The sequence below is a fragment of the Schistocerca cancellata genome, chromosome 5, assembly GCF_023864275.1.
Source record: "Schistocerca cancellata isolate TAMUIC-IGC-003103 chromosome 5, iqSchCanc2.1, whole genome shotgun sequence".
NCBI lineage: Eukaryota > Metazoa > Arthropoda > Insecta > Orthoptera > Acrididae > Schistocerca > Schistocerca cancellata.
In genome coordinates, this window is record NC_064630.1 from 17238862 (window position 1) to 17263197 (window position 24336).

Here is a 24336-nt window from a genome sequence, read left to right on the forward strand (position 1 = left end):
AAATTGTTGAAACCGTTGATTCAATAAACAAAGCTGAAAAATCAAATTGCTGAAGCTGTCGATTCAATAAACAGGGTCGTGTTGCTTCATGTGTTGAACAAAATGGGCTATCATTCCGATGTTTCTCAGGCAATGCATGCTACTCACATTGAGAGTCTGGTGTAGTTTCTGTGCAAATATAAAACTCTGAACCTTCCTCAGACCAGTGAAATGCGCTATGTGTTTCTATCTCTGTAATAAATAATTGAAATTTGTTCTTTCTTTCTGACTCACCCTGTATGTATATGATCTAACGGACAGGGTGAACAGCAATCTGCAATTGTTTGCTGATGGAACTGCAGTGTATGGGAAACACTCATCATTGAATAATTGAAGGAGGGTACAGGGCAACTTTAAAAAAATCTATTTGTTGTTATAAATAGCAACTTGCTCTAAATGTAGAAAAATGTAAATTAATGCAATGAGTGGGAAAATAACTCCCTAATGTTCAAATACAGTGCTTGACACATTCATGTTGAAAAAATATATACAAAAAATGGAATGAATATGAAAGATCACTAATAGGAAAGGCAAATTGTCAACTGTGGTTTATTGCGAAAATTCTAGGAAACTGTAGCTCATCTGTTAAGGAGACCACATGTAGAACCCTAGCACAAGCCATTCTTGAGTACCACTGACATGTTTGGGATCCCCACTAGATTACCACTGACATATTTGGGATCCCTACTAGATTACATTAAATGAAGACATTGAAGCAATTCAGAGAAATACTGTTGACATGTTTGGGATCCCCACTAGATTACGTTAAATGAAGGCATTGAAGCAATTCAGAGAAATACTGTTACATTTTTTACTGGTAGGTTCAATCAAGATCCTAGTATTATGGAAAAGCTTCAGAACTCTAAGAAATTGCTGGAGGGAAGACAAACATTATTTTTTCAAAACAATACTAAAAAAACTTAGAGAACCAGAATTTACAGCTGACTACAGAATGGCTCTACTGCTACCTGTGTACATTTCATGTAAAAACACAAAGACAAAATATGAGGAAAGATCAGAAAATAATGCACAATAATGTTTCTCCCCTGATACTGCCGCTGGAATGTTGAAATTTCATGATGATATAGTTTGCAGTTTCATTACAGAGGGTATATTGTTTTCATGTGCAGCTCTAGAGAGAGAAGCCTGAACTACAAAACAAAAATGACACAGATGTTACTGTGGTCAGATTGTGAAGAGCAAAAAGTGTATTTCGATATTTGTGGCCCAAGGGACATAAAGTGACAGAAATTCACAGGGACATGTATCGCATGTATGGGGACGACTTTATGGAGTGCAGCAATGTCTCTATGGGGTGTGCATCCTTCTAAGAGGGTCATTTCAAGCTTAGTGATTTGCCACACACCGGGTGGCCAGCAGCAGCTGCAGTCCCGCAGAACATCGGAGCCACTGAGGCAACAGTTTTGATTGACCAACGTGTGCAACTGCAAATCTTAACACAGCAGGCCAATATTTCCTATGGTGCAGTGTACAATACTGTTCATGAAACGTTGAAATTTCATTAAGTGAGTACTCTCTGGATGCCTAAGAACCTGAGAGATAACCACACGGGCCAGCAAATGATGACAAGCTAGGATCACTTAATGCGTTACACCGCAGAGGGGCATGACTTTCTGAAAGGAACTGTCACCGGCGATGAGTCATGGGCATACTTCAAAACCAAGCAGGCCTCTACAAAGTGGAAATATGCTGCTTCCTCAGTATAAAAAATTCAAAGTGACTCAATCTGCAAGGAAAATGCTTGTGACAGTGTTCTGGGATATGTATGGTGTGTTACTGTTCTGCTGAGCATGAGACCACTGTGAATGCTGCAGCCTACATTAAATCTTTTGCTGTGATTTGTCCTTTGTGACAAATTCTGCAACATTAATGCCGATGGTGTCAAACTTCTTCTTGGCAATGCTCGCCCCATTTTGTTGCTCCTGTTCATGTGAAAATCACGCAATTTGGGTGTGAGATGCTCCAAAATCCGCCACTGGATTTTCATCTGTTTTGTTCCATGAAGAAACTCCTGGCTGGTCAATGCTTTGCGACAGGTGCAGAAGTGAAATCAGCAATCCGTGTAGGCCTATACTTCAACCAGACTGACTTCTATGAATAGGGCAATACTGAAACTGGTACCACAAATGGAGAGATGTGTTGGGAACTTTGGTGACTATGTAAAAAAGTAGGTAAAAGATGTAAATTCAGTTTTTTTTTTCAATTTTGTTACCTATTAAACTTTTTGGTAATAAAATTATTGTGTGTTACTTTCCAATCTTCTCTCATAAATTACAACTTGTATGGCAGCACATAGTCAGTTGTGAGTGGTACAGGAAGGGGAATTATTAGTAGCAGTAGAAGGTACCCTCTGCCATGCACCATGTGGTGGCTTGCAGTGTATATGAAAATAAAACCAGGTGTAAGGAGGCACAAGGGGGTGTAACTGAGTTCTGTCAGTTAACAAGCACTGTTGGGGAGGAAGAGAGGGAGTGCCATGGTAGCAACTATAATGATGAGGCAACTTGGGGAATAGATTTTGAAACTTAAAATACACAACCAGCAAACAACAGTCAGAACTTAAAACACAAACCAGTGAACAGATTTTGGAATTATGAACATACAGTGAACAGGTTTTAGAACTTACAGCACAATTTTTGAAAACTGAAGGTCAGAACAACAATTTTCAAAAACTGAGGGTCAGTTTTCTGAGAGTAAATCACAGACTGAAAAGAATAAATTGCTAAATCCAAGGTAAAAACAGTGAAAAACTTTCAGACTTGGAAGACGAACTCTAAATTTTGAAAACTAGTGTCACAGCTGGGATTAAGAATTTAGATTCTAAGATGGATGGAGTAATAAGCCAATGCAACAAAATTTTGGGAAAGGACAATGATTACACAGAAACTGGAAATATTTTAGTCAGAGGGGAGGATACAGCTGAGGAGATAAAATATTTTCTGCTTGATAAAGATGAAACTGAGGAGAAAGAAACTGAATGTATAAATTTTGATGCTGCAAAATTGACAGCAATGGCTGATGAAACTGAAAGGAAAGAAATTCATGTTGAGAAGTTTGCTGTAGTAGGTGAACTTGTTTGAAAACCAGTTCAATCTAATCTTAGAAATTAGTGCCAAATTAGAGAAAAATGATATTACTAAAATTTATTGTATTCTTGCCATTTACAGAAACTGTAATGAATTCTGAAAAACTGTGGCAAAGGAAGTATTCAAACAAATGTGAAATGTTGGTTAATGAACAAGTAAAAAGTTGTGCTAATGAAGACAAAGTTCATGGATTTGACTTAAACTAGTGATCAAAATTACGCTTCAGATTTATGGCAATTTCCTACATAGATCTCTCAATATAGAAATTTTTCATGGGAATGTAGAAGTAATAAAGTGTTTGTCAAATGACAGCCTGAAAGATAATCTTGTGTAATGCAGTTGTGTTAAGAAATCTCTAAAATCAAAAGAGTTTAATGTATCATTTTCATATTTCTCAAAAGTCTGTATTATTTCATGTACAAAGAAGCAGGTGCATGCAAAAACTGGTGTCTCATTAATCCTACACTAAAGACAAGTCAAATCAAGTACTGCCATACTCTGGTACTGAGGATATAGAAATCTTTCATCACTGTTCTAAGCAAGTTCATAATGAAGGTGGTTTGCCACTGCCTTCTTCCAATATGTCAAGTGTGTATCTTTGTCTTCTGGACAACTGGGATAAGAGCTCATACAGTGTAGCAGCGTACTTGTGTTATTATGGATTATGGGAAGGCCGAGGGTGGAACCCGGTACCAGCACACAGCCTACTCCTCCCAAATAATGCCAACAGGGCCACTGAGCTTAACATCCCTATCTGATGGGTGGTTCACCATCAACAATGTCATATGCCCTCACTTCATGACACACTGTGGAGGGGTTTGGAATTTAATCCAGGACATTGGTGTAAAGGCTGTTGATCAGGAACTACAGGGTTATTACAAATGATTGAAGCGATTTCACAGCTCTACAATAACTTTATTATTTGAGATATTTTCACAATGCTTTGCACACACATACAAAAACCCAAAAAGTTTTTTTAGGCATTCACAAATGTTCGATATGTGCCCCTTTAGTGATTCGGCAGCCATCAAGCCGATAATCAATTTCCTCCCACACTCGGCGCAGCATGTCCCCATCAATGAGCTCAAAAGCATCGTTGATGCGAGCTCGCAGTTCTGGCACGTTTCTTGATAGAGGAGGTTTAAACACTGAATCTTTCACATAACCCCACAGAAAGAAATCGCATGGGGTTAAGTCGGGAGAGCGTGGAGGCCATGACATGAATTGCTGATCATGATCTCCACCACGACCGATCCATCGGTTTTCCTATCTCCTGTTTAAGAAATGCCGAACATCATGATGGAAGTGCGGTGGAGCACCATCCTGTTGAAAGATGAAGTCGGCGCTGTCGGTCTCCAGTTGTGATATGAGCCAATTTTCCAGCATGTCCAGATACACATGTCCTGTAATGTTTTTTTTTTTTTTTTTTTTTTTTTTTCGCTGAAGAAAAAGGGGCAGTAAACTTTAAACTGTGAGATTGCACAAAACACGTTAACTTTTGGTGAATTGCGAATTTGCTGCACGAATGCGTGAGGATTCTCTACCGCCCAGATTCACACATTGTGTCTGTTCACTTCACCATTAAGAAAAAATGTTGCTTCATCACTGAAAACAAGTTTTGCACTGAACGCATCCTCTTCCATGAGCTGTTGCAACTGCGCCGAAAATTCAAAGCGTTTGACTTTGTCATCGGGTGTCAGGGCTTGTAGCAATTGTAAATGGTAAGGCTTCTGCTTTAGCCTTTTCCATAAGATTTTCCAAACCATCGGCTGTGGTACGTTTAGCTCCCTGCTTGCTTTATTCGTCGACTTCCGCGGGCTACGTGTGAAACTTGCCCGCATGCGTTCAACCGTTTCTTCACTCACTGCAGGCCGACCCGTTGATTTCCCCTTACAGAGGCATCCAGAAGCTTTAAACTGCGCATACCATCACCGAATGGAGTTAGCAGTTGGTGGATCTTTGTTGAACTTCGTCCTGAAGTGTCGTTGCACTGTTATGACTGACTGATGTGAGTGCATTTCAAGCACGAAATGCGCTTTCTCGGCTCCTGTCGCCATTTTGTCTCACTGCGCTCTCGAGCGCTCTGGTGGCAGAAACCTGAAGTGCGGCTTCAGCCGAACAAAACTTTTCGAGTTTTTCTACGTATCTGTAGTGTGTCGTGACCATATGTCAATAAATGGAGCTACAGTGAATTTATGAAATTGCTTCAATCATTTGTAATAGCCCTGTATATGCAACCACCTGTCATCCCCTCACTTGGAAAAGGCTGGTAGTGAAAATTTTCAACCACCAGGATTTGAACTGGTATTTCTCTGAGTAGAGAGCCACCACATGAGTGTGCATTGGCAACCTTGGCTACAGAAGCAGGTGAAAGATGAGTATATGAATATAAATTATGAATGTAAAAGTACATTGATAAGAAACATTCTTTGGCATCAAGGAATAATCAATTTGGTAATGGAGGAAGTGTGAGGAGGTAAAAACTGTAGAGGAGAAATTAAGGCTTGAGTACAGCAAAGGGCTGCAGTAGCTATGGAGAAACCAAGATTTTCGCAAGGGATATAATAGTGTAAAGAACTGCATCAAACCATTCTATGAACTGAAGACCACATGAACTACAGTAAGATGTGCAGGAATAATGACTGTTTACATTTCTCTGTGTGCAATGTAGTTACAGTAAAGCCCATCTACAGATCTAAGAACAAAAGGATTCAATCTCCATGGCCATGTAATGGGTGAGTACATGAAATTACATTAGAAAAAGTAATAATAAATAAAATGTACACAATTCAAAACTGTCCTCTTTATAGATTGACTATATTTGCCCAGTATCCCACCAATTAAATGAAGTCTGCTGCCTATTTTAACTATGATGAATCTATGTGACTATCCCCTTTCATTAATTCAGAAGCAAGGCACAAAGGAACCTACAATTTATGTAATCAACAGAACTTGAAGAAACCAATATGTTACTGATATAATAAAATTCAGGGCATCAAGTGAGGATAATTTCCCTTCATGGAGAATGAAGGAACTATAAGGAAGCTATGCAATCAGAAGGCTCTGAACATTGGAAAAATCTATGGAGGAAGAAATGAAACCTCTGAAGATGAGTAAAGTAGATGAATCAGTTGATACAGCTACTACAAATTAGTTGATTGAAGACTGGTGAGTTTATACTTTAACATTTACTGAAAATAATGAAACGGTTTCATCTTACACTGGTGGTGATTTGGAATATTTTACATCAACACAATTAGTCCTGTAGCAAGATCTGAGATGATGAGAGTTCATTTGAGTGTTGTAATTTAATGTGACTGGTGTATAAATCAGTTTAACTGAGGAACTACATTTGTAAATCGTATTTTGAAACAAGAAATTTACACATATCAAACATAGGGCTATGATAATAGTGTAGGATGTGTATGAAAACTGCTCAAAAGCTCTACATCTACATCTACACTCCATGAAGCACACAGCAGTGTGTGTATCCCATGGTGCCAGTTATGAGGGCTTTTTCCCTGTCCCATTCATGTGTGGAACACTCAAAAAATGACTGTTTACATGCCTCTGTGCACAATGTAATTAATACAATCTTTAGTTTGAAAATCATTTTCATATCACTGCAGATGTTGTTGATTACAACCTAGGATTATAAGTCAAGAAATTGAACAACTGTTTTAAGTAAAAACAGCCTACATCTATGAAGAGGGTTTTAGAGAACAAGGCTTGATGGGTAGTAGGTAATCACTACCCTTTAATAATACTCAATTCTACCAAGAAATAGTTGGAAGACTGATGTACTTAACAGGGTTTATCATATGTTGTTAATTTTATTTTTAGAGGCATTGACACAACATCTCTGGCATTACTGAGATGAATACTCAGATTATTTGTAGATGGCACTGAGTTTTAGGAAAGTGAAGACTCTAGTACCAAAGCTTATACAATGCTGATCATACTGGGTACCACTACACAAAATGATCAACAAATGCCATTCTTCTCAAGCTTCAAGATGGTCTCATTATGTGGGAAAATAAACTACAGGAATGTGTTGCTCTTAATTCAATGGTGGCTGAATACATGACTGCAACTGGTGCATCCAAATAACTAGTAATGTAGCTTTTTAAATAAGTTTTAGCTGTCAATGAGTCCTCAGTTCCTGATTTTGAATTAGGTAGTCAAAGTGCCATTACATTTATTAATGGATCAGGATTTTCAGTGATCTCAACAGAGAAATGTGGTATTATTACATATGTCAATTAATTAACGACAATCACCTTAGAGTACATTATACACCAAGCAGGGGACAGGTAGGTGATACGTGATGAACTGTGACACAAACAATGCCTTCACAAGGCACGAAACTAAATTCCTAAGCAACTTTTATATCGTTGCTTAAATTTCATAATGGATCACCAATCTATTGAGCATAATTCTGATTTCTGTTGCTGAAATCTTTAACAAATTGACTACAACTTACGACATAACATCAAATTCCCCAGACACCCAAAAACAAACTATAAACACATATCGCCTATTAGTCCTATACATGTTTTAAACATGTAGATTTTGTATAATAGTAGCTTGCTTTTAAGTATAAAATTACTAATTTTGACACAAGTAGACTGAATAGGGGAAAGATTTTTGGAAGTGAATGTAGAAATGTATGTTTATTTTGTTGGCAGAAAAAAAGAATTTGATAGAATTCACTCTTGTGTGGAGTTGAAGATTCTGAAAGATACTGGTATAGATTGGATGGATAGAAAGTTGTTAAAGGAACTCTGATGGGACAGGAAGTGGTAGTTTGAGTAGAACAAGATGAAAAAGAAGATGTGGGTATAGAAAAAGGTGTGACACAGGGTTGCTGTATGTCACTAGCGGTTTTCAATATACCGGGTTGGTGTACAAGTGCACAGCGATTTTCCTTAAGTTTAATAAACACAACAGATACACAATACAGAAACTTTAGTCACCCTTCACTATTTATAACAATCTGCCAACACTGGGGTAACTTTTCAATTCTGTGACTGTAGAAATCACACAGTTTTGAAGCGAAGAAATCTTTGAGCCATGTTCGGAGCACATTTTCATCCAGAAAGGAAATTCTGGCTGTTTGATATAGACCAGAAAAAGTGAAAATCTGAGGGTGCAGGCTAAGGGAATAAGGTGGGTGCAGAATGACTTCCCAAACCAACTCCTGTTCAGTGTTTTCTATCTATCTAGAGGACTGTGGGTGGCTGTTATCGTGCAATAGTGTCACTTCACGCAATCTTCCTGATCGTTGCTCTTGGATTTTGTCCACAACACATCTCAGTTGTTGACAATATATGTCAGCAGTGATGGTCACACCTCAGAGAAGCAGTTCATATTACACCACACGGTCACCATTTCATCAGATGCACAACACTTTCTTTTAGTATGTGCGCAGATCTTTGTACGGGGAGTTGCTGCTTTGTTTGGGCTCAAGCATTCCTTTCTTTTCCTTATATTAACATATAGTCTCCATTTCTCATCACCAGTAATGGTACAGGATAGGAATGGTCAGTGTTGTTCATGGTTCAAATGGTGACACAGCAAGCAGAGAGCTACATAAGGCCACCCACTGATCTTTGTGATTTTCGTTTAGAGCATGCGGTACCCATACTCCCAATTTTTGAACCTTCCCCATTGCATGAAAATGTTGCACTATGGTGACATGGCCACAGGTCATCACATGTGCCAGTTCTCAAGTACACTGATGCGGATCACTGTGTTTAAATAATCTTCTTCAAACCCCGAAGGTCTTCCTGAATGTGGTGAGTCACTAATGTGAAACAACCTCCTTAAAACGAGAAAACCATTTTCTGGCAATGGCTCTATCCACATACAAGAAGCAATTGTTTCTGTCTGCCTCTGTTACTGTCACCCCTCTACCAATCTCAAACAGGAGAAATGTTCCGATTTCTCCTTCTGGCACTCAGTTTTGATTTATTTGTTTTATTGATCCGTTTTTGTCTACAGCTGCACAATGGGGAAGAGATATTTGGATGTTTATGTTAATATTAGCAATATTAACAATTTTTACATAATAACACACATTAATATATCAATTAATGATGAATACTTAAATAAATGTGTTATGCTACATACAGAAAGATAATATACAAATGTTCTTATGTATAATACTACATTGGGTTAATGCAGAAAAATTTATTTTTGTAGATACTCATTTACAGTGTAAATGCAGTGATCAACCAAGTACAACTTCAGTTTAGATTTGAAGTGACCAATGTTCTGTGTGTGTTTAATGGTATCCGGTAAGTCATTGTATAGTTTTATACTAGGATGAATAAGATTGTTTTGAAATAACTTTGTGTTGGCACTTTGAACGTGTGCATCTAATTTTTGTCTTGGATCATAGCTGTGTACTTTGTGATTGAGTGATGAGTGGTTTTTTTGTGTGTAAGTTTTGCTTTAAATACATTATAGTTTCACCACACACACACACACACACACACACACACACACACACACACACACACATCCCTTCCATTATTCCTATAATTTTCTTTTTTCAATTTTGAATGTTCTGAAGGCATCTCCAGAATTTCCCCAGAACATAATCCCATGCCAGAGGTGAGATTTTATGACTGCATAATATACACACTGAAGAGTGTTGTAGCTGGTACAGTTTTTTAATGTACACAACACAAAACAAGAAATACTTAATTTTTTGTTCATTTGCTGAATATGTGCTTTTCAATTCAAGCTGTCTTGTAGAAGAAGTCCAAGAAATTTGGTGCAAGCTGTTTTCATAATTGTCTGTCCATATAGCTCTAGATTGGGTGTTATCAGATTTTTTGCTTGTTTCTGACTGCCTCTGTTACTGTCACCCCTCTACCAAACTTGCATCATCAGCAAATTGAAATATTTCACTGCTGTCATTGCTTATGTTTAGGTCATTTACATAGAGTAAGAACACAACAGGACCCATTACGGATCCTTGTGGCACACCATATTTAACAGTCATCTTCAGATAGGAGCTGAACCAGTTGTTACCTGTTCCTCTAATGCCAAGATTTTCTAGCTTGTGCAGCAATTTATCATGATTTATGGTGTCAAATGCTTTTGAGAAATCTAAAAATATGCCCATTGTAAGTTGTCTAATGCTAACAGCACCTCAAATAGAAAGGAGTGAACTGCTGATTCAGTTGAAGTGTTTGCTCTAAATCCATGTTGAGGTTCTGACAGAAAGCCATTATCCTCTAAGAAGTCTGTTGGTCTCTTATTGAAAAGTCTTTCTCATTTCTTGTACAATGGCTTTACTTTTGCTATTTTCAAACATAAAAGAAAAGTTCCTGTAGCAAAAGATAGGTTACATAGGTGAGTGAAGGGCTCAGTAATCAGATCCCCACATTTCTTTATAATGAAATCACGTATATCATCTACTATTGCACAGTGTTTCATTCTGAGACTTTTTATTGTAACCTATACTACTTCTACATTTGTTGGGTACAAGAACATTGATTTGCTTGAGACTTTCTTCCCTGTTTCTGTATGCTGGTTTCTATTGGAGGTCAGTTGTAGTAGTTTTTCTGTTACATTTACAAAATAGGTATTAAACATATTAGCTACTTCCTCTGGGTTATTAATGCTTTCCAAGCCAGCCTTTAATAGAATATTATTAACTCTATTTTTGTCAAATTGGGTTTCTTTCTTTACAACTTGCCAGATTTCTTTTGTTCTGTTTGAAGCATTTTCTATGTATTTGTCTCTGTCTCATTTCTTTTCCTCCTTTATTATTTTATTTAAGATAGATTTAGATTTTTTGAAGTGACTATCAAACTCCAGAGTTGTGTTGTAACTTCATGCAATATTGTGTAGGTACTGTTTTCTAGCACAAGATTTCCTTATACCACAAGTAATCCACTTGTTGCTTTTAGTGGTTTGGGTTGTTTTGGCTTTCAATGGAAAAGCAAGATCAAAATAATATTGAAATATATTCATTAATGTTTGAAATTTGGCAGAAATATTTTCTGTACTATACACCAGCTCACATGGTTCTTGTTGGAGATAATTCTAGAATGTTTGTACTGCAGCATTACTGAAAGTTCTGTCCCTGTGTGTAGTCTTCTTCATATAATTATAGGATGAATTAGTGGTTACACACACACATATGGCCGGTGCATGATGGTCTGCCAGTCCAGCTGTAATTACAACTGATTTATATTTTGTTTCAGAGCTAATTATTAGTTGGTCTTAGTAGTACTAGAATGATTCATTTCACATGTAGGGGAGTGGATTGTAATCTACAAATTATTAGCTGTTAATATGTTCATCAACTCAGATTTTGAATTGCTTGGCTTATTAAAGTTTCCATTTAGGTCTCCACATATAAGAACTGTTTTTCTGTTTGTTATTACTTCTTTTAGCAAAGTATCAAGCTGAGTGTTGCATTTTTTAAGTGGCTACCTGGAGATCTATATAAACATATTACAATTAACTTGAATGCTGGAATTTCTATGCCTGATATTTCAAAATCTTTCTCAGTCTTTAAGGATTAAACATTGTTGAATCCGATATATTTCTTTACATATGTGCAGTTCCCTCTGTGTCTAAACTGATTTCTACAAGTTTGTGCTGCTGATACACGATTCATTGTTTTCACTCTCTTTAACTCATTTTCTTTCTGCCAGTGTTCAGTAAAGCAAAGTATATTAACATATCTTGTGACAAAGCAAGCTGGGATCTTTTCACTTCCCCTCTTGTTTGCCATCTGCCTCCTTAAATTCATTTTTTCATGTCTGACTAATTACCATTAACATACTAGAGTGTAAACTGCATTTTCATAAAAGAGAAAGGTTGGCCCTCAGTTTTAAAGAATATTACACCAGATCTAATTTTGTGCTTAGTTTTGTGTATGTAGTTAATTTGCAGATTTTTTTTTTTTTTTTACTTAGTATCTTTTGTTATAAGGTGAAATCAGTAATTGTTTCACAACTTAAATTCTGCTGTTGACATATAAACAAATATAAATTCTGTACTAATTATAAACATTTGGAAGAAGTAATACTAGTAATCCTAAGTATCTATTTGACTCTATTCGAAAAAATGTTAGCAAAGCCAGCCCTTCATTAATTTCAAAGTAATTAACAGGTTTGTCAAAAGTATTGTTTGTATAACTGTATCTGTTAATTTCATCATTTAAACAAATAATACGGCTTAACCCTTGTGGTAGAAGAAATAGTTAAAAAGATGCAATTTTTCAATATATTCAGTTAACTGAATGAGGTATATTTTAATTGTAATTTCTGCAACTTAAACATCGAACAATGTGTAGTTTCAGTACCTATTATTGTGATGATACATAAAGGACCGATTTTTGGTCCTGAGACAGTCAGTCCATGGCCGAGTTTCAGATGAGGAACTCGTACTGGTTAGATCAACAACAATACATCAACTTAACTGTGAAATAAGAGTAACACAAATAGGCCGTGTGTTAAAACAATGACAGTGTCTGTGTGGTTCGGTTTTTACTGCTCATAGATATTCAACACAATGTTCAACTGTATGTGATTTCCTAAGGGACCAAACTGCTGAGGTCATTGGTCCCTAGACTTACACACTACTTAAACTAACTTACGATAAGAACAACACACACACCCATGCCAGAGGAAGACTCGAACTGCCGGTGGGGGGTGGGGGGCCGCACAGTTCGTCACATGGCATCTCAAACCACGGGGCCTCTGCACAGCAATATTTAACAGTAAACTATTGTAGCATTATGCTGACGATGCCTGCAAACTATTAATGAGGCTTATCAAAATTTGCCAATAGTTAACTGGCAAAATAACTGTGTATTATTGGGGGAGGGGGAGGGGGGGGGTTGTGAACAGTGGAAGTAAAGAACAGTGAAATGCAACTATGCAACTGAACTGTCGGCTAAATCATTTAAAGTATTCAGTGTTGAAATTCTGCCCCTCTTTTTTTCAGCCAGTATAAGAACACAGTACACAGACACTGAGGACCATCAATGAAGAAATAAAGCAGGCGAACGTCAGAATCTGAGTTCACTTGATAGGAAGATTTCCAGCTCTCTTACTTTATTCCTAAGTGATTGTATAATCGGATGAAGAGTGACCTGGTGAGATTTTAGAATTATTCTGATTGTACTTGGTTGACCACTTACCTTTATTCCTGAATTTAAATTATATGGGAAATCTTCCTTCTCATCTTGAAGCATGAGTTGGTTTTCTCCGTTGGTCTTAACAAAATTCCCTGACAATGAAAAGGGGCAGTTGTCCGTCTCTCTGGTCATTCTTCTATGTGTGGTTGATGGCGATGTGGTTTCTGTTTTTGCTGCCAGGACTGCTACTGGAGGTGTTGTTGATAGGTGCACTATTTATCCTAATTTGGTCTTGAGGCCTTTTTGGGAACAAAAGATTGTGCAAATGATATGGTCACCTTACATTTCTTCTTGCTGGAATTGCTGAACTTCCTCCTGTTGCTGGGGTAGTAGTATAGTTATAGTAGTAGTAGTAGTAGTAGTAGGTGTTGTCACTGCTGTTGTAGGTGTGACTTTTACTCTTGTAGGTGATGCTGATACGGGGGGCCTTGTTGCTGGTAAGCTTTCAGATAGTGGTGAATTTTCAACTGCTACAGCAGTCGGCATTGTTGGTTTTGTTGAGGTATGATTTGGCACTGTAGTTGGAGTGGACATTGCCGTGTCTGTAGAGGTGTTTATTGTTGTCAGTGCTTCAGTGTCTATTTCCTCTTCACGTTCTGATGCTGCTATTATTTCACAAATCTTTTGGCAGATAATTCTCTTGCCTTTCCCATTCATGTGTTTACCAAGCTTAGTGTAAAAGTCCCTATCTAAATAATCCACATTTATATAAACACATTTTATGTTTTACGTATTTCAGTGAACAACTGATGTGCTTTCTGTATTTCTACATTTAAGTACGATACAGGAATTAAATCATGCCTTTGTGGAATTCCTACGGCCATCATGTTTCTTTCCCCTGAGTTTTAGCAATGATTCTACACTATGTGTTGCTCTACTCAGGTAATTTCTATAGATGTCATTCCCTCCTGCTATGATAATATGCCAATGTTTTTCTTCCCATGTGTTTATGGGTTTTGCTATTTCCCACATCCACAGGCTTGCAGTTCATGTTCATTACATAAAATGTTTGCCATGCCTTGACAATGCTCATCAGAATGAATGAATATTTCGTTGTTATCAGTATTTGTAGTCAGCATAGTCTTGTTGAATGTATATTGATTTTCACTCACAGGTGAACTTGGTTTAGTTCATATGTTTTTTTTTCTTTTTTTTTAACTTTGCATTCTTTCCCCAATTGTCACTGTGATGTGTTAATTGCAATTCAATGCGGTGAGCATGGTTTTTAGTCATTTCAAGCTCTTGATGTAATGCAGCTATAACGTTTTCTTCTGCGTATGCATGATTATTTCCTGTAGCAATCTCTCGTCTGATGCACTGCACAAAGCCACAATGACAACATGGGTTTATTGGTCCTAAATACTTTGAACTCGATAAGTGAATCCACACATGCATTTCCGAACATTGTCTGGCACCTTTATGCACATTTTTCTTGCACTTTACGCTCTTTAGATGAAATAAATTGCCGTTTCTCACAGGACAATTTACTATTGCTTGTATACATGATGCCATCTTTAAAGATCATTTCTAGCAGTTACAGCTCCACTCACTATCTCTAAATGACAGCAACAGTGAACTACAAATAAAAAATGACAACCGATAAATAAATGCATAGCAACCAGAATACCAATGTGCAAAAAAATAAATAAATAAACACTAGGGACTTATGCACCAACCTAATATATTATAAACAGCTAATCAATAAGACCTTGGAAAAATGAAAAGAACTTGCAGTGGGAGGAGAAAGAATAAAAAATATAAAAATATGCTGATGGGATGAGTGTGCTAGCAGGAGGAAGAGCTATAGGTAATGATGGAGAATACCGTATGTGTGGGTAAAGAGCTTGGAATGAAACAGCATCAGCAAGACCAAAGTGATGAGAATTGAAAAAACTGATGACACAATTAATATATCACTAGAGAGGATGGTATTAGAAAAGATTCAGTCACTTCAATATTTGGGAACCTTGGTAACTTGTTGTTGTTGTACTGAGAAGGTGAGAGGCAGAATATTTGTGGGAAAGAGTGTTTTGGGAGAGTCAAAGACTTGCTGAGAGCCAGAAGCATTCACAATATGCTTAGGAAGAGATTTGCCAAAAGTTTTGTGTGAACTTTACTGTCTCATAGTTCTGAATTGTGGACAGTCAGACAGAAAGAAAAAAATATTCAGTAATTTTAAGCAGAGCAACTGAAATGGATCGACAGAATGAGAAATGAGGTGGTGCTGAGCAGGGTACGAGAGGAATGGAACTTCATGAGGATGATACAGAAGAGGAAAATAGCTTGGATAGAAAAGATGTATTATGTAGAAATTTTCTGCTACAGTGGAAGAAGTTACAAGCAAATGAAGGAGGATACCCAGGACAGAGAGATATGGGTGACTTAAGGCTGATACTTGTCTGAGGACAGATTTACTGAAGGAAGAATACTGACATTAATGGCAGTTCATGGTGCAGGATACAGGTGTGGTTTATAATACTCCCTTCACTGTTTGATATTATAGAAGCTAAATTACTCTGTATACCTAAATGATCTTAATAACACAGTGTGTTAATGGGGAACTGGGGTAGCTGGTGTTAGTTGATAGAAATTCAGTCTTAAAACTGTCACATACAACTGTCAAAAATGTAGGAGAAGACAGATTGCTACTTCCCATAAAGAAGACACGTTACATTGCAGGTTGGTTGCAGTTATTTATTCGGCAACTAGTTTTGAGCCCTTACAGGTTCATTTTCAAGTATGATCCACTGAAACTGCACTGACAATGCCTAGTCTTAATAATAAACATTGAGTGACAACACATACTCTATAAATGTTAGGGATGAATGCCACAATTCACACTTGCCTGTTACCAAGTCACCTAATAAATAACTGCAATGGTTGACAGAATCATTAATAAACACTTATCATATCATCATCGGGTGTGGCAAGTTGTTTTAATAAGTTTTTAGTTTTTATCCAATCATGCAACAGAGGTCTGTAAGCTATTGAGGTGATTAATGTGAAAATAACCATAAATGAATTACCTGTAGTCTGCATTCCACATGCTGACATTTCACACTTCCAAAGCTGAAAAAAGTTCTTACTTAGTAATTTGAGGGAAAAGCTACTGAAATTTATCTGCTGATATTCCAATTTCCTTGGTTTTGCACACATAAAATAATAAAACTTCACATAAATCTTTCCCCGTTACCTGACACAGTTCAGATTTGAGAGCCCTTCAAAGTTCCATTAACAACAGAACAGTATTTGTCTATGTTACACATTACAGAGGTGATTTGGTTTGCCTAAATGTGGGTAATCTAAGCTCCACTTGACACACACACATATACACACACACACGAAACGAAACAAAACAAATTAGCGAAAGTTAAATTTTAGGAAATGGGAACGAAGTATGATTATAACCTCAATTAAGAAATTTCTCTGCATACAGCCATCCGAGGCTTATGTTCACAGCTGCAGTTGCTGCCACTATCACCACTGTGAGGCTCTATCAGACTGAACAAATACCAACTACAGACTGTACGAGACTGACTGACATGGAGTTTGAGTGCTGTAACGGTGCTGTTTATATGCTCTTTTCACAGACAGCAAACTGAACACTTTGTTCTTGTTAACCTGTGCATTGAACCTTGTGCTTGAAAAGCACTCTTGTCACATTAAATTTCTAATAATTTTCCTATATGGCATTATATATAATTCCTGACTTTTTCCCAGCATACAAATGTTTAAGGAGCACATTATTTAAATGTTTATTCTGTATTCCAATAAATCCCACAATGAACCACGGACCTTGCTTCTGGTGGGGAGGCTTGCATGCCTCAGCAATACAGATAGCCGTGCCATAGGTGCAACCACAATGGAGAGGTATCTGTTGAGAGGCCAGACAAACGTGTAGTTCCTGAAGAGCGGCAGCAGCCTTTTCAGTAGTGGCAGGGGCAACAGTCTGGCTGATTGACTGATCTGGCCTTGTAACATAAACCAAATAGGCCCTGCTGTGCTGGCACTGCAAATGGCTGAAAGCAAGGGGAAACTACAACCGTAATTTTTCCCAAGGGCATGCAGCTCTACTGTAAAGTTAAATAATGATGGCATCCTCTTGGGTAAAATAGTCCGGAGGTAAAATTAATCCACCATTCAGATCTACGGGCAGGGACTACTCAAGAGGATATCATTATCAGGAGAAAGAAAACTGGCATTCTACAGATCAGAGCATGGAATGTCAAATCCCTTAATCGGGCAGGTAGGTTAGAAAATTTAAAAAAGGAAATGGATAGGTTAAATTTAGATATAGTGGGAATTAGTGAAGTTTGGTGGCAGGAGGAACAAGACTTCTGGTCAGGTGAATACAGGTTTATAAATGGAAAATCAAATAGGGGTAACACAGGAGTAGGTTTAATAATGCATAAAAAAATAGGAGTGTGGGTAAGCTACTATGAACAGCATGTGAATGCATTATTGTAGCCCAGATAGACATGAAGCCCACGCCTACCACAGTAGTACAAGTTTATATGCCAACTATCTCCGCAGATGATGAAGAGCTTGAGGATATGTATGAGGAGATAAAAGAAATTATTCAGATAGTGAAGGGAGATGAAAATTTAATAGTCATGGGGGACTGGAATTCGATAGTAGGAAAAGGAAGAGAAGGAAAAGTCGTAGGCGAATATGGAATGGGGTTAAGGAATGAAAGAGGAAGCCGCCTGGTAGAATTTTGCACAGAGCATAACTCAATCATAGCTAACACTTGGCTTAAAAATCATGAAAGAAGGTTGTATATGTGGAAAAGGCTGGAGACACTGGAAGGTTTCAGATAGATTATACATTATAATGGTAAGACAGAGATTTAGGAACCAGGTTTTAAATTGTAAGACATTTCCAGGGACAGATGTGGACTCCGACCACAACCAATTGGTTATGAACTGTAGATTAAAACTGAAGAAACTATGAAAAAATGGGAATTTAAGGAGATGGGATCTGGATAAACTGAAAGAACCAGATTTTGTAGAGAGTTTCAGAAAGACCATTAGAGAATGATTGACAAGAACGGGGGAAAGAAATATAGTAGAAGAAGAATGGGTAGTTTTGAAAGATGAAATTGTAAAAGCAGCAGCAGATCAAGTAGGTAAAAAGACGAGGGTTAGTAGAAATCCTTCAGTAACAGAAGAGATATTCAATTTAATTGATGAAAGGAGAAAATATAAAAATGCAGTAAATGAAGCAGGAAAAAAGGAATACAAACGTCTCAAAACTGAGATCAACAGGAAGTGCAAAATGGCTAAGGAGGGATGGCTAGAGGACAAATGTAAGCATGTAGAGGCGTATATCACTAGGGGTAAGATAGATACTGCCTACAGGAAAATTAAAGAGACCTTTGGGGAAAAGAGAACCACATGTATGAACATCAAGAGCTCAGATGGAGAACCAGTTCTAAGTAAAGAAGGGAAAGCAAAAAGGTGGAAGGAGTATATAGAGAGTCTATACAATGGGGACGTACTTGAGGACAATATTATGGAAATGGAAGAGAATTTTGATGAAGATGAAAGGCAGATATGGTAATGTGTGAAGAATTTGACAGAGCACTGAAAGACCTAAGCCAAAACAAGGCCCCAGGAGTAGACAACATTCCATTAGAGCAACTGATAGCCTTGGGAGAGCCAGCCTTGACAAAACTTAACTATCTGGTGAGCAAGATGTATAAGACAGGCAAAATACCCTCAGACTTTAAGAAGAATATATTAATTTCAATCCCAAAGAAAGCAAGTGTTGACAGGTGTGAAAATTACTGAACTATCAGTTTAATAAGTCATGGCTGCAAAATACTAACATGAATTCTTTACAGACAAATGGAAAAACTGGTAGAAGCCGACCTTGGGGAGGATCAGTTTGGATTCTGTAAAAATGTTGGAACGCGTGAGGCAATACTGGCCCTACGACTTATCTTAGAAGATAGATTAAGGAAAGGCAAACCTATGTTTCTAGCATTTGTAGACTTAGAGAAGGCTTTTGACAATGTTGATTGGAGTACCCTTTTTCAAATTCTGAATGTGGCAGGGATCAAATACAGGGAGCAAAAGGCTATTTACAATTTGTGAAGAAACCAGATAGCAGTATAGGAGTCAAGGGGCATGAAAAGGAAGCAGTGGTTGGGAAGGGAGTGAGACAGGGTCGTAGCCTCTCCCCGATGTTATTCAATCTGCATACTGAGCAAGCAGTAAAGGAAACAAAAGAAAAATTTGGAGTAGGAATTAAAATCCATGGAGGTTTGCCGATGATATTGTAATTCTGTCAGAGATAGCACAGAACCTGGAAGAGCAGTTGAACGGAATGGACAATGTATTGAAATGAGGATATAACATGAACATCAACAAAAGCAAAACGAGGATAATGGAATGTAATCGAATTAAATCAGGTGATGCTGAGGGAATTAGATTAGGAAATGACACACTCAAAGTAGTAAAGGAGTTTTGCTATTTGGGGAGCAAAATAACTGACAATGGTCCAAGTAGAGAGGATATAAAATGTAGACTGGCAATGGCAAGAAAAACATTTTTGAAGAAGAGAAATTTGTTAACATCGATTATAGATTTAAGTGTCAGGAAGTCCTTTCCAAAAGTATTTGTATGGACTGTAGCCATGTATGGATGTGAAACGTGGCAATAACTAGCTTAGACAAGAAGAGAATAGAAGCTTTTGAAATGTGGAACTACAGAAGAATGCTTAAGGTTAGATGGGTAGAAGACATAACTAATGAGGATGTGCTGAACAGAATTGGGGAGAAGAGAAATTTGTGGCAAAACTTGACTAGAAGAAGGGATCGTTTGGTAGGACATGTTGTGAGGCATCAAGGGATCACCAATTTAGTATTGGAGGGCAGCGTGGAGGGTAAAAATCGTAGAGGAAGACCAACAGATGAATACACTAAGCAGATTCAAAAGGATGTAGGTTGCAATCATTACTTGGAGATGAAGCAGCAAGCGCGGTACAGAGTAGCATGGAGGGCTGCATCAAACCAGTCTCTCCACTTAAGACAACTGCGACATTCCAATAACAAAGGCTAGCACAGTTTTTTTGAACAGAACTTTGAGTAGTCATTGTCCTCCAAACTGCACATTTTATGTCACCACTATACCATTCAGTAATACATTAATTCTTAATTCCCTTGAAAACTGATGTATCTTTATCACTTTGTAGGGAGAATGTGGTGCTGGAATGTATACTATGTGATCAAAAGTATCTGCACACTCCCAAAAACATACATTTTTCATATTAGGTGTATTGTGCTGCCACCTACTGCCAGGTACTACACATCAGCGACCTCAGTAGTCATTAGGCATCCTGAGAGAGCAGAATGGAGGTCTCCACAGAACTCACGGACTTTGAACGTGGTCGGGTGATTGGGTGTCACCTGTGTCATATGTCTGTACATGAGATTTCCACTCTCCTAAACATCCCTAAGTCCACTGTTGGATGTGATACTGAAGTGGAAATATGAAGGGACACCTACAGCACAAAAGTGTGCAGGCCAACCTCATCTGTTGACTGACAGAGGCTGCCGACAGTTGAAGAGTGTCGCAATGTGTAATAGGCAGACATCTATCCAGACCATCACATAGGAATTCCAAACTGTATCACGATCCACTGCTGGTACTATGACAGTTGGGTGGGGTGTGGGGGTGAGAAAACTTGGATTGAGCAGCTGCTCATAAGCCATACACATGCCCCGGTAAATGCCAAACGACAGTTCGCTCGGTGTAAGGAGCGTGAACATTTGACAATTGAACAGTGGAAAAATGTTGTGTGGAGTGACAAATCTTGGTACACACTGTGGCGATCCAATGGCAGGCTGTAGATATGGCAAATGCCTGGTGAACATCATCTGCCAGCGTCTGTAGTGCCAACAGTAAAATTCGGAGGCAGTGGTGTTATGGTGTGGTTGTGTTTTTCATGGAGGGGGCTTGCACCCGTTGTTGTTTTGAGTAGCACTATAACAGCACAGGCCTACATTGATGTTTTCAGTCCCTTCTTGCTTCCCACTGTTGAAGAACAATTCAGGGATGGGGGTTGCATCTTTCAACATGATTGAGCATCTGTTCACAATGCACGGCCTGTGGCGGAGTGGTTACACGACAATAACATCGCTATAATGGACTGGCCAGCACACAGTCCTGCCCTGAATCCTACAGAACACCTTTGGGATATTTTGGAACACCGACTTCGTGCCAGGCCTCACCGACCGATATCAATACCTCTCCTCAGCGCAGCACTCTGTGAAGAATGGGCTGCTGTTCCCCAAGAAACCTTCCAGTACCTGATTGAACATATGCCTGTGAGAGTGGAAGCCGTCATCATGGCTAAGGGTGGACCAACACCATTTTGAATTCCAGCATTATTGATGGAGGGCACCATGAACTTGTAAGTCATTTTCAGCCATGTGTCTGGATACTAGTGATCACATAGTGTATAACGGGTGGATAATCTATCACATTTACTTCAACCTCCTAGAATAGAATTCACAATTTCTTGAAAAATATTTAATGTAATGCTACAGAAACATCCATAAGATGTTTTTGTATTGAAACACCTTTACTATTACAATTCCAACTTCTTCAAATTTCAGCATATATAAAATTTCTGAGAACATCAATTTTTGTGGAAACTATTGATCAGATGTAGTTTAAGAAATTGCATGATTTTATACACTTAATTCTTACTGTATCTGACAAAAATAAACAGAGAACTGAAGCCACTTACCTACACAGCCTTCATTGGCTACATTGGAAACTCTAAAAACGTCTGGATGTGGTGATTTTGGATGCTTATAGAATGTTGACTCCAGCTCTCCAAACCACCTGCTTATCTCCACATGCCTCTGACCAGAAATCACTCCTTGATCTTTGAATATTAATATTCTATGTTCTGCAACATCTTTCTTTATCTCATCGATAACTGAAATAGTAGTCAAACATTTCAGATAAGATTTTGAAAATAATCTAGTAAAATGACATGGCTACATTCCAACATGATTAGGATTCAATTTGTAGGAGTCATGAGTGATTAGAACTAATTAATTTGCACACAGGTTCATGGGGAACATTCGCTGTGAATTCAAGATTTTGTCAAGAATAAGCAAATACTGTATTCATGAGTGGACAAGCAAATGAAATCTTATCACAGTGGGCAAAAAGTTAGTACACATAACGTCAAAACTTGCAGCACCTGAAGAAAACAACTGGTTGGTCATAAAAGTATTGGGGATACAATAAAAATAGAAACTCAGCAGGTTACCAGGACGAACACAATTATTCAATCACACTGAGAAAACATGAGAAATCACAGCACGTACAAAATCAAACAATGGAAAATCCATGACAGCATGTAACAATATAATGAAAAGGATAGTTTCTACTCACCATATAATGGAGATGTTTAGTCGCAGAAAGGCACAACAAGAAGACTGTCACACAATTAGCTTCTGGCCAACAATGCCTTTTTTTTCTAAATAGATGACATACACAAGCAGACACACACACAAATGCAACACATGACCACAGTCTCTGGCAGCTGGAGCCAGACCGTGATCAGCGGGGCATTATGGGAGAGGCAACCGGGTGGGGGTAAGGAAGAAGCTGGGGTAATGAGGGGGAGGGATAGCAGGATAGGGATGGGGGACGAATATGTGGTGCTGGGAGCATGCAGGGACAAGATGGAGAGTGGGGCATTTATTATGGCACGGGTTATGTGCACGTTGTCCACTTCTCCACATACCTTTGGTGAATGTGCAGAAACACGCTAAAAAGCAACGGTGTATGAAATGATGTCACTGGCAATGGGAATGGCATCAGACTGTGTTTCTGAATGAATCCAGGTTCTGTTTGTTTGAAAAGATGCCCACATTTTGGTTCACTGCTGACTGGGGGAGCGGCATCACTGTGACTCTATTCAGACAACTCAACACGCCAACTGAAGACCTTATGGTGTGGGGTTCTATTGGGTACAAGCACAAATCACAGCTGGTGCATATCCAGGGTACTGTGACCAGTGAGATCCATGTGAATGACATCCAGTAACCAGAAGCCATGCCCTTTGCGCAGAACACCCTAAATGCCATTTTTCGGCAAGACATGCACGACCACTTGTTGTTGCACAAACACGTGTCTTCTTGGTGTCACGGGAAGTCAGCCTTTACCCTGGTCTGCCAGATCACCAGACTTGTCACCAATCGAAAATATGTGGGATATGGTGAAACAACATGTGCAGTGCTGTGACCCAATGTCAATCAACATAAATGAACTTTGGAATCAGGTGAATGCTAGCATGGATGGCTATATCACAGGACACCATTTGCACCTTATACGAATCTATGTCATCACAGATGGCACAAGTTTATCAGGGCCCATGGCAGGCCCTATGCCTACTAGGCAATAGGACACATGCTGAATCAATGTGACTGAAATGCTATTCACTTCTGCAGAACATACTAATGTACATGTCCACAGAAGGAAAGTTGCTACTCACCATATACCATATATGCTGAGTCACAGATAGGCACAACAAAAAGACTCTAACAATTAATGCTTTCAGCCATTAAGGCCTTTATCAACAATGGACACACGTATGTACACACATATGCATGCACATGCGCATGCATGCACGCGTGTGCGCCCCCCCCCCCCCCCCCCACACACACACACACACAAATCACGCAAATGCAACTCACACACACGACTGTAGTCTCAGGCAACTGAAACCACACTGCAAACAGCAGCACAGGTGCATGATGGGAGTGGCGACTTGGTACAGGTAAGGAGGAGACTGGGGCGGGGAGGGAGAGGGATATTATGGTGAGGGTGGTGGACAGTGAAGTGCTGCACAATAGATGGAGGGCAGGGGAGAGGTGGGAAAGGGGGGGGGGGCAGAATTAGTGGAAAAGGAGAGAAATAAAGAGACTGTGTGTGGTGGTGGAATGATGGGTGTGTAGTGCTGGAAAGGGAATAGCGAAGGGGCTGGATGGGTGAG

At 38.6% G+C, this 24336-nt stretch overlaps 1 protein-coding gene across 1 annotated transcript in view; it reads right to left on the minus strand.

Annotated features, from left to right (window-relative positions):
* Nucleotides 1-24336, minus strand: part of LOC126187829 (uncharacterized) — a 161452-nt gene that overhangs the window by 101539 nt on the left and 35577 nt on the right. Inside the window, exon 2 of the mRNA XM_049929130.1 lies at nt 22072-22266. Coding sequence (XP_049785087.1) covers nt 22072-22266 — 195 coding nt within the window. The remainder of the gene's footprint in view (nt 1-22071; nt 22267-24336) is intronic.